The sequence below is a fragment of the Elgaria multicarinata genome, chromosome 1, assembly GCF_023053635.1.
Source record: "Elgaria multicarinata webbii isolate HBS135686 ecotype San Diego chromosome 1, rElgMul1.1.pri, whole genome shotgun sequence".
Taxonomy (NCBI): Eukaryota; Metazoa; Chordata; class Lepidosauria; order Squamata; family Anguidae; genus Elgaria; species Elgaria multicarinata.
Genome location: NC_086171.1, coordinates 194,131,231 through 194,143,262, shown reverse-complemented (window position 1 = coordinate 194,143,262; position 12,032 = coordinate 194,131,231). Strand labels below are relative to the sequence as shown.

Here is a 12,032-nt window from a genome sequence, read left to right as displayed (position 1 = left end):
TGTCTCCATGACCAGCTGATGCAGAACAAGTTAGGCAAAACAGGAAAGATTGCTAGATTTATATGGGTTGTAGAATCTGGCTTTCCTTGGTACAATTTTTTTTCTTTAAAAAAAAAATGGCAAAGCAAAAAATAGAGAGTGGTACACATAATCCAGAGAATCCATCACCAGGCCCAGGGGTGTAATGTTTGTTTTGCTGCAAAGCAAATTTTTAGCTTTCAACTTTTAAAAATGTGATTTATGACTTGAGCAACAGGCTCCCTTGTTTAAATGCATCTAAAAGCAATGGTGGCCTTTTTATTACATTTTCTATTCTTTGAGTCATTGATCCTCAACTCCACCCTTCAAGGACTCTCAGAGTTTAAGACTGAACCAAACTGGGCTTACAGATGAAAAGGGGGCAAAACTGCCTTTCCTCTTTTATATTGTGGGGGTAGGGATATGTGATTTGGGGAGGGGAGACTTATTGGAGCATCCTTGCTCTGATCAGCTGGTGGCCACTATCTCCCTCCCATCCCTCGCAAATGCCTTGTTTCAGGGGGTATCCTGGGGTAAAATGCCCAAATGGCAGCCATCAATGTTAAAGATGGGTCTAGGAAAGATTGTAGCATCCAACCAGGTTCATGTGAGACAATGCAGTCAGTAGTGGCTGATGCTGAAGCTTGTTGGATAGCTTCTTTAGAGTTCTGTCTGAAACCCAGAGCAGGTTCGCTGCCCCAATGACATCAGAGCCACCAGCCTCCACAGAAGGCAATCCTTAAGGTGCACTAGTCCCAAGCCATGTAGGACTTGAAACATTAAGGCCAGCACTTTGATATGTCCCTAAAGATAGACCACAAGCCAATGCAATTATTTTGAAACTGATGAGCGGTATTCCATACGCTGGTCCCAATCAACAACTTAGCTGTTAATTTTGAAACAGTTGCAATTTCCAAACAGTCTTCAAAGGAAGCCCCATGTACAGTACATTGCACAACAGTGTGTTAGAGTGTTAGAGAAACCTAGAGCATCATCAGACGGGGAAACCGCGGTTCTCCACCTTTGCTTCTCCACCTCCACTCCACTTTCTTCCTGGAGAAGAAAGATGAAGTAAACAAAGACCACGAGGCCCATTCAGGGGCCATTTTTATAGCACCGCTTTTCCTGCACACAGCAGGAAATGGCACATTCCGTTTCCCCCAAAAAAGTTGGATTAAAAGGAGTCCATTTTGTGAAGGAATAAAGGCAAGAAGGAGCAGGAGGCACACAGGAGGAGGAAGGCATCATTTAAAGGATGCACAAAAATCCATGAGTGGGCAATAAAATGCTTGTCTGATGAACTACCTAGGCTCAACTTCCCAGTCAGCCATCAAACTCACTATGTGACCTTGGGTCAGTTACCATCTCTCAGCTTAACATACCTCACTTACCTGCAGCGAGGATAAAGAAATAGGGGTGAAACCAAGTACAACTCCCATGACCTCCCTGGAGGAAAGTTGGAATAAAATGTGAGAAATAAACTAACTAAACAAATAATCCAGATAGGATGTTAAAAAGTATCTGGTCGGGTAACCCTAATGCTTCAAAGCAATGTAATAGGTACTGATATGTGATGTGAAATCTTGACAAGTACCACATTTTGTGCATCCACCAGGAGATATATCATCCTTGACTGTGACTGGAAATGGCAGTTTCTACTGAAAGAGGAAGGTCTTTATTTCATCTTGTTCCATTTTGATTCTTATCCAAATGGGTAGATGTGCATAGAATCTGACGCATCGTAGTATTTGCATTTGGTAGGAAAGGTGATAAACATTCAAAAAGTGCACCGGAGCTAACCGGTTTATTGTGGTGTGAGATTTCATAGGCCACAGCCTACTTCTTCAGATAATAAAGCGGATTAGAAAATGGCAGGGGATATAGGCTGAGGCACCGTTGAGGATAAACCAAGTTAAGGAGGGAACTAAACGTAAAGGGAATGTATCAGACACACTCTTGATAGCAGAGATGACAAGTATGAATATGGTATGTAATCTAAACATTAGTTAAGGCATTAAACATAAGAAGAGCCCTGCTGTATCAGACCAAGTGTCCATCTAGTCCAGCACTCTGTCCACAGAAAACCCACAAGCAGGACATGAGTGCAACAGCACCCTCTCAACCCATGCTCTCCAGCAACTGGTGCACATAGGCATACTGTCTCTGATACTGGAAGTAGTGTATAACTATCAAGACTAGTAGCCACTGATAGGCCTTATCCTCCATGAATTTATCTAATCCCCTTTTAAGGCCATCACTACATCTTGTGGTAGCGAATTCCATAGTTTAACTATTCACTATGTGAAGAAGGACTTTGTTTGATCTGTCTTGAATCTACAAACCAATCAGCTTCATGTGATGACCCCGGGTTCTAGTATTATGGGGGTACTAATAGTATTCTATTTGAAGGACTGCCCAGTCCCAGGTCTGGTTTAAAAAGAAAGAACCCTAACAAGGGATCAGCAGTTAGTTGGCTGCTCACCTATCTTGAATCCCCCACCAATCAGCTTCATGGGTTGACCCTGGGTTCTAGTCCTATAAGAAAGGGAGGAAGAGTGTCCCTATCCACTTTCTCCACACCATGTATCATGCATAAAGCTTGATGGTACCAGAGGGATCTAGGTTTCTGAGCATCTAAAGTTGGAGGTCCAGACAATTACAGACAAATCTTTATTTTCATGAACTTTCATAGTAAAATTCAAAGGCATTAGCTAGAACAGTGTTGTTGTTGCTGCTGCTGCTGCTGTTGTTGTTGTTTTAGTGAAATTACAGAGCAGTAATTCACCACCAAGTGGAAAACAAATTTCCTATTGTCTGGCATTCTGAACAAATAATTGCAGAGGAACCCTCAAGCAAATGTTTTTAAACAACATATCTGTAGAAGGAGAGCTCATTAATATCACTTAAATCAGTCTTCCCTGACCTGATGTCCTCCAGATGTTTAGGAATGCAACTCCCAGCATTCCTGACCATTGGCCATGCTGGCTGGGGTTGATAGGAGTTGAAGTCCAAAACATCTAGAGAGCCCCAGGTTGGAGAAGACTATTCTAAATTTTGTAAGAAGCATATTTGCCGAAAGGAAGATTCATTTCCTGTTTTCCTTGCAAAGAAATAATCCTGAATGTGCAATTTTACGTGTTTATTGCCTTCAGTTTTACTTATGAAAGTAAGGTCCAGGTGTAAGAAACAATAAAATGAACTCCACTTTTCAATGTCACTAACCTCTTTCTGTTTTATTTACAGATTTTGGCTATCATTTCCATCATGTTCATCGTCCTCTCTACGATTGCTTTGTCACTCAACACTCTCCCTGAGCTCCAAGGCATTGACGAATACAGAAATGCCACAGATAACCCCCAATTAGCCCATGTGGAGGCAGTGTGTATTGCATGGTTTACCATGGAATACCTCTTACGGTTCCTCTCCTCTCCTAAGAAATGGAAGTTTTTCAAAGGTCCACTGAATGCTATTGACTTGTTAGCCATCTTGCCCTATTACGTCACCATCTTCCTCACAGAATCAAACAAAAGTGTACTTCAGTTTCAGAATGTGAGGAGGGTGGTTCAGATATTTCGGATCATGAGGATACTCCGAATTCTAAAGCTAGCCAGGCATTCCACTGGTTTGCAATCCCTGGGATTTACACTAAGGAGAAGCTACAATGAGCTTGGATTGCTCATTTTGTTCCTGGCCATGGGCATTATGATCTTCTCGAGCTTAGTGTTCTTTGCAGAAAAAGATGAGGAAGATACTAAATTCAAGAGCATCCCAGCATCCTTCTGGTGGGCAACGATAACTATGACAACTGTTGGCTATGGGGACATCTACCCTAAAACACTCTTAGGTAAGATCGTTGGTGGGTTGTGCTGCATTGCTGGCGTTTTAGTGATCGCCCTCCCTATTCCCATCATTGTAAATAACTTCTCAGAGTTCTACAAGGAACAGAAGAGGCAGGAAAAAGCCATCAAGCGGAGAGAAGCGCTTGAAAGAGCCAAAAGAAATGGGAGCATCGTGTCCATGAATATGAAAGATGCTTTTGCCCGCAGTATAGAATTGATGGACATAGTTGTTGAAAAGAAGGGAGAAAATGCAGGCAAAAAGGATAAAGTTCAGGATAATCATTTATCCCCAAACAAGTGGAAATGGGCCAAGAGATCGCTCTCTGAAACTAGCTCTAACAAATCTTTGGAGACAAAGGAACAAGGGTCACCAGAAAAGGCTCGGTCTTCTTCCAGCCCTCAGCATCTGAATGTCCAGCAGTTGGAAGACATGTACAACAAAATGGCGAAAGCTCAGTCCCAGCCAAACCTCAACATGAAGGAGTCAGGTCAACCCAGCAAACAAAAAGAAGAGCTAGAAATGGAGGCCATTCCAGGTCCAATGGTCCCTTTGCTGACCACTCGGGCAGATGGAATAATTGACATGAGGAGCATGTCAAGCATTGACAGTTATATAAGCTGTGCTACAGAGTTTCCTGAGTCCGGGAGATACTCCCATAGCCCGCTTACTACACTGCCTAGCAAAGGTGGAAAAAATCCACTTCAGGATCCATATAAGCCAGAGGGAAGTGGAGCCAAATTCATGGAGATAAAACCAAATCTCGAAAGCGGCCATTGCTCTACTTTTTTCATAGAGAGCCCCAAGAGTACCATAAAAGTCACGAATCCTCTGAAATTACGATCTCTGAAGGTTAACTTTATGGAAGAGGATGCCATACGATCGGCAGCATCGAATGTCCTGAGAATATATTCGGATCCCCTCAAAAACAGGGGAACTACAGGTGTCGCTACTGATAGCTCTGGACACTCTGATCGATCTTTAATGAGTCCAGAAACCTCCATCTACACTACTGCAAGTGCTAGAACTCCCACAAAGTCACCGGAGAAGCAGGCAGCAATAGTTTTTAACTTCCATGATGCTGGAATACATAAATATATTGATGCTGACACTGATGACGAAGGTCAGCTGCTCTATGACTCAAGCCCTCCGAAAGCCCCACCTGGAAACACAAGTCCCAAATACAGCATTTCACACAGTGGCTATTTAAGGCAAAGAGATAGTGTTTATAGAACAGAGAAGAACCACTTAGAGACTGCTGCTATACCGTCCTCACCCAAGCTTATAGGGCAAAATTGCCTTTATTCTATGGAAAGTATTACTGGAAGAAACCGAGGTAACCAGGAAACTATCAAATTAGACAATCACATTTCACCTGAAGTTCACATATTGCCAGGTGGGGGAGGACATGGTAACACACACGGTCAAAATATCTGACATGCGCCCCAGGACTTTTGTGGAAAGCTGAAAAGGAATGCCTTTACACTCAACACACAAAGAAGAGCTTCTGCATGGCATGAACTTTTGACTGAAACAAGCCACCTGTTTTGTAAAAGCCAAGAGGATGCCCTTAAGATGGGCGTAGGGATAAGACCTCCTCTGGATGCACTACAAAGTTGTTGCCCCAATTTTGCTACGATCCTCAAGTAAAAAGAAAATTGTGCAGCTTGATCATAATTTGATCTCCTCTCAACTTCCTTTTATTGAAGTCAGTGTGACCAAATATTCCATTCACTCCCCATTTTCAATGAACCTCTTTTACATCAATGCCAGTATCTGATTTGCATTACCCCCTTAAAGGAGGCCAGCGCAACCCCAATCAAATACTGGAACAAATTGGTAAATATGATACAGTGATCAGAAATGCGGCACTTTTTGTTTAGAGGCAACTGTTCCAAACATCCCCATCTATGCCTTTTTCTCCGGTGGATACAAGGTCTAAAGGTAACAGGGTGGGCTTGGGTAGGTTTATGGTTACGTTGCAAATTCAGTGAACTGAGAAATAAACTTTTTTGATTCTCTGTGTGTGCTTAATACTTCAAGATTCATTGGGACCTGAAGTTTTATTTTTAAAATAGCAGGGTGAGTTGCACCACTTGTAACTAAATCCAAAACACCTCTTCAAAATTATATTGTAAAACTGTATGTACTACTCTGCTAAAAGTAACACCAAATCTGAGATCAGGAAAGCAATTAGGAAGGTAGTCTTTAACCCTAGTTAAAGACAATGTGTGAAAGAGGCATTTTTATGTTCTTACACATGAGACAGTTGCATCAGTATTCTTGGAAGTGAATAAACAAGCAGGATCGCATCCTTTTGTATGTGCGGGGAGGGTATCCTTAGTAGGGTACACCCCCACCCCAAAAAACAATAGTTACATGAACTAAAGAAAAGTGCAGCCATTTATCATTCTGCAAAAACCAAAACAAAATGGCAGCATTAAGCTGAGATGCCATACTGGCTTTGGGTTGCATCCAGAAATGGGACCCTCTAGGGGAGATTTGGAGGGGTGCAGGGCTTCTGGGAGGGAGGAGAGGATGCAGGAAGTCCCATTCCACAAGCATAGCTTCCATGTGCAGTATCCCATTTCTGGATCCAGTTTACTGTGAACAATTCCAGCACAAAAATGTTTAACGTAATAGTATGAATAGGCATTCAATGCCTGCTCCCTGAATTACTTGCACACACTTTCAGGGCTTTCAGCCAGCCTGTCCACCAAGCTAGAAGAATCTTTCTAGCCCATTTTTCACTTAAGTAGTGTAAAATGAAAAGATATGCAACTTTTAAATATATAAATATGCAAAAAAAAAAAAAAAAAGTTGTTCCTGAGCAATGAGCCTGACCCTCCTCTCATTTGGAATAGTATAAATCAGGATAGGCTCCCCTGGAGCTTCTCCAGCATCAAAGAGGCTTAATACGTTTCAACTATTTTATTTATAAACTGACCATTTTAGACCAAAACCATAAACTGCAACACCAGCTTGGGATTTACAACTTCTACTGTTACATCAAACCTAGTATCATTTCATTTTGTTGGTATTCAAAGCACTTTATGTTGATGTTATGATTGCTTTTCATAAAGGTGGAGTGCAGGAGCAGAGAGAACTATTATTATTATTATTATTATTATTATTATTATTATTATTATTATTTAAAAAACTAGCACTTTAAAACAAGCACTATCTTGATTTGTGCCTCGTCACATCTGTGATTTGTTACCCACCAGGTAACAATCTGTGCGGTAACTGTGATGATAACCCTTAATGTTGTGTCCGTTGTTACTGTAACATATATGTCATTGGAAGTTTGACTGCAATTTCAGAGTACAATGCACACTCTTTTGCAGAGCGCATTGATGAGGGCTCGCTGTGCAGTAGAAGAAGTGGATGGCATAAGCAGAAGCCTTAGTTCACTACCATCCAAAAACAAACATTAAAGAACACATATGAAATCGACTAGCTCATGTAGTAGTTGTGATCTAGAACTCAAAGCAGCTTGGTTAAAAGTAGCATATAAAGACTTTGCAATCTTTTTCTTGCTTGGACCTGGAATAGGGGTTCAGTTCTGTCCCTCTAGCAGGAGACCTTAAATATGTGTTTATCTGAGTAGAGTCAAAGCTTCAGGAGCAGCTTTCTGGAGGGAGGGAGGGAGGGAGGGAGGGAGGGAGGGAGGGAGAGAGAGAGAGAGAGAGAAAGAAAGAAAGAAAGAAAGAAAGAAAGAAAGAAAGAAAGAAAGAAAGAAAGAAAGAAAGAAAGAAAGCTTGTATATACGATTTTCACTGAGTGAGGATTAAGGAATTAGGAACAGTGAAGTCTGGCTTTTCGTCCAATACAGCCGATGAATCCTTTTAATCATGAGCATTATAAGTGGAGTGCGTTGCACCTACTGTGATGTGTAACTACTTGCATGCAACAGGCCTTGGTACACAATTCTGAAATGAAACTCTGCACATGATACACTGCATCTCTGAAAAAGACTACCCACCACCTGGATATAACCGTTTTGTCGAGTAGCTGCCTTTTTGTGTCAAATACCTGCTTCGTTGGTCCTGAATGTAATTCTTGTCCGTTCAAGCTGTATTCTCCTTCCGCCTGTAATGCATGCAGCATGCACGGACAAAAGCAATAAGCACATGTTCATCTAAGACATTATTATGGGTTGTAATTATTGCTTTGTTAAGTTAGCCATTTCCACACGATTGTACGTAGGTATGGATATTTTGCACACTTGCTCAATTATCCAGTCATACAGTGCCATTGGGTTGTTTCCTGAGAGGTCTTACATCACTATCAGAACCATACACATGGCTGCCGATAAAGTCCACTACATCAAGATGTGGGTAAGATCAAATTGTGCTCAGTTTAACCCAATAATGGTGGATCAACCTCGTTTCATGCAAGGAGTCACACAAAATAACCCAAAAGGTACCTCTGTTTACAAAAGTATCAACAGAAGAGGATATTTTTAAAAGGATCAGTTCTTCAAAGTTATTTATTAGTTTTTGCTCATGCAAAAACTCTGTTTAGGGTGAATCCCACAGCAATGAATATAAGTGTACTTAAGAGAGCTGAGTTAAGCTGCAACGATCAAGTAATTTTTTAGGAACTAATAATACAGCAAATGGACTTCAAGTGTATTATTGTAGAGATTCAGTCTTAAGCACACTTAAACTCAGAGGGCTTACTTGTGAGTAGTGTTTAGAACTGGACCAACTCTAGAAGTTATTGTTTTAGGGGGGAACCATTTACATTGGCAAAATTCATATGGAATTTAAGTATGTGGGTGGGATGAAGGATTAAATTGTTTCAAAACTGGATTTACAAGATGCCAAGTGTTGTGACCTCAGCAAGAGAAGTATTCTTAATGCACTCAAGTTCCACACTGAAGCAAAAACAAGTGAAATGGGTCATCTGCAGGTCAAACCCCTAAATTATTTGTGTTACAAGTCTGTTGTATGTCCATCATCAGCACAAATGTTTTAAAAAAAAGAATTCAGGGAAAAATACTTTTTGATAGATAGATAAATAAATAAATAGCAAAATAATAGTGATCTCCACATCACATATTTTAAAGCTGTAAAAAGTTTTCAAAGGAATTGTATTTTTCATATCAGGAAAACAAATGCATTTAAATATAGCCATACAGAGAAATTATTTAGCACATCAAATTATACATTTGGTTCAGAGATGGCAGTCAAATTAATTGTGGCATTTGAAAACAAACCTAGAAAATCAACTGGTGCAACTCTCCTTGTAACCAAAGCCCTCTCCCTCACCCCCCCTTTTTTTGTTTTGCCTTGTGCAGATAAATGTGACACAGATCTCTCATACATCAAGTCACAACTTTTCAAGTAGCATTTTATCGGGTGACTTTTGACAGCTTGTTTCAAAAGTATCATAAAATATCTTACCTTTTGAGTGTGAATCGCCAAACTCCTAGAGATTTCTTATAGAAAGAGACTAAATAAAGCTCAGCATACAGTATGCTCAAAAAGCATTTCTTCTGTTTGTGAAAGTGTAATTCTAGCTCCCATTTTCTACCCAATGAAAAGCAAAGTATGGGTGTCTTGGACAAGTCCCATTGACGTGAATGGGGATGGCACAAAACCATAGTAATGCTCCTGTATCTTCCATTCATTTCAGTGCGGCTTGTGCTGAAGAACTTCCCAGCGGATTGTGTGCCATGTTTATTTTGAATTAAACTATTGTATGTACAAAATAAGCATGTATGAGCACTGGGAAATCTACTCTAAATTGAAAAGCATTTGAAATGAAAGTGAAAATGCAAAGAATCACAGGTCTGCACTCATCACAAAATAAATTGTAGTGCTTTGAAGAAGAAGAAAAAACTTAATGGAAAAAAAAAGTCCATAGGTATTTAAATAATACCTCGCTATAATTTGTACATTTGTTAGGGTTAGGATGAACTTTATCGCTAGGATCCCCTAGGTTGACCAAAGGAGATGAATTGGGGTAGAATAGGGTGGACAACAACCAAAGGTTCAGGGCCCAATGCTTCCTCCCCAGCCACCATCTTGAAATCTGTGGCGCCAAGGCAGCAAAAAGTGCTGATTTTTTCCCTTAGAATTGACCCGTGCTGTTGCCACACCTCCATACAGCCAGATTTGGGTAGCAAACCACAACTTATTTTCTTTAAAAGAAAGGAAAAATGGGAGGGGGGATGCCATGCCACCAAATTTTGGTGGGAAATTCGGCAGCAGTAGAGGCCACAGAAAAGGCCAGTGAGGACCTCATGAGCTGTGCGTTGTTCTCCCCTGAAGTAGAATGAGCAAACACTCAGGGTGATAAAGTGGCTGTTATGGCACTGGAGCTCAGAGCCAAAACTAACAAGCAAAAGCCCCGTGTGATGTATCTCTTGTTGGGTGGTACCATTTCAGACTTTTCGTGAGAGACTGAAAGGTGGGAGTCCTCAGTTCCAATACCTGCTCAGCCATGAAGCTCACTGGGTGCTCTTGGGTCAGTCATTATTTCTCAGCCTAACCTTGTGACTATAATATGGGGAGAAGAGAGAAACATGTGCTGCCTTGAGTTCATGGGTGGAAAGGTAGGCTATGGATTAAATAAATAAATAAGGTCCCAGCCTGGCTTTCCCCCGATTTGCTAGGTTTTTATGTATAAGTAGTATTTTATGCAGAGGAGCATAAAATTGCCCAATGTCATTTGAAATGGTCAGGGCTTGCTCCATATTTTAGCAAATCCTCCTCCATTAGTGGCCCCTGGTGGGCTTATCTTGTGGCAGCACTCAGCAGAAGTAGCAGCACTCTAAGCAACACTGGGCTCCTGCACTGAGCTGTCATCTTATTTTCCCATAATGCCTCTGACATAGCACCACATTGGGGCATTTGGGAAATTAAGATGGCAACCCCATTGAGCTGCAGTTTCAATTTCCCACAATGACCTGGATTGATTGTACGCTGGTGGCATTATGGGAAATTAAGATGGTGGGTGGACCCAGCCTCCCAATTTCTGGACAGGCAGCAGTGATGGATCTTGCTAGGGCATTGGGGCTGCCCATAGATGCCAATTGCTGGCTCTGGCCTTGGAAATGGTGCTGTCCAACAATACATACATCAGGTGGAACTTCTCAGCTCTTAGTTAAAAGTGCAAAGATGGGCGAGAGAAAGAAGAGAATCCAGCCAATGATGGTGCAGTTAATACCTGAGAAAAAATGGAGTAAAAGACTCTTCCTTGGAAATGGACCATTAGTTGAGATGGTGAGGAGGAGCTTAGCAGGCCAGGAACACCTACACTAACTCAAACCATATGGTTTTCTTGACGTAATAAAGTTTAGCAATAGGGAGGGGGATATAAAATCATCTCTTGCAGTTTGACCACCAATCCCTTTGGTTATGCGACATATGTCAAGCAAGCCTGCAGCAGCAGGGCCTTGTACCCTTCATGACTGTCTAGAGTTTCTCTTACTTTTCACACAATCAACATCACCATGTCAACACCTGGGCTGAAAAAATGAGTGCAGACCTTGCACTTAGCTGGGAGGCAAAGATTCCCTCAGCTTCTAATAGCTTTTTCTTTTCTTTTTTCACCCTTTTTTCTCTTTAGTGAGGAAAAGTAACTGTATTTGTGATTGTGGTAGATTTCTCAGTGCCTTTCCTTAGAAATGTCACCTAAGCACACTTGAGGAAAATTAAGAGTATCATATGGTCTGTCCTGCAAATATCCATGTTTTATGAAAAGTTTGGGAATCAATTACTGCAAAAGAAGGAAAAGGTGCCCCACATTATACATATTTACTCTCTGAACAGACTGTGTGGCAAAAGGCCGGAGGAATTTTTTTCCTCTCTGTGTGTATCACGTTGCATCAAATCCGGTGTGACGTGTTTCCTTAGCAACTATGGCTATAATCAACTGTAGCCTTTTCTTCCCTTTGCAGCTAATAAGGTACAATATTTCTAAGCAAAACAGTATTCTCTTCTGTAAAAAAAAAATTGTAATGTATTGATAATATTTGTACCTATTATATATTTATGTCTTGACAGAAGGCTGACTGGTACTAATTATGATTCCTATAAAGGTGTATTTCAAGCTCATGTGGAAGTCACTAAAGCCACATTCTCTCGACCAGTACATTCCACGTGACATTTGGTAGATTGGAACAATCTTCCCAAACACCCTCACTGTGCCATTAATACAACCTC

General features: G+C 41.1%; 1 protein-coding gene across 1 annotated transcript in view; it reads left to right on the top strand.

Annotated features, from left to right (window-relative positions):
- Window positions 1–6,646, top strand: part of KCNB1 (potassium voltage-gated channel subfamily B member 1) — a 228,736-nt gene extending 222,090 nt beyond the window's left edge. The window contains exon 3 of the mRNA XM_063146076.1: window positions 3,262–6,646. Coding sequence (XP_063002146.1) covers window positions 3,262–5,292 — 2,031 coding nt within the window. The 3' untranslated portion in view covers window positions 5,293–6,646. The remainder of the gene's footprint in view (window positions 1–3,261) is intronic.
- The last annotated feature ends 5,386 nt before the right edge of the window (window positions 6,647–12,032 follow it).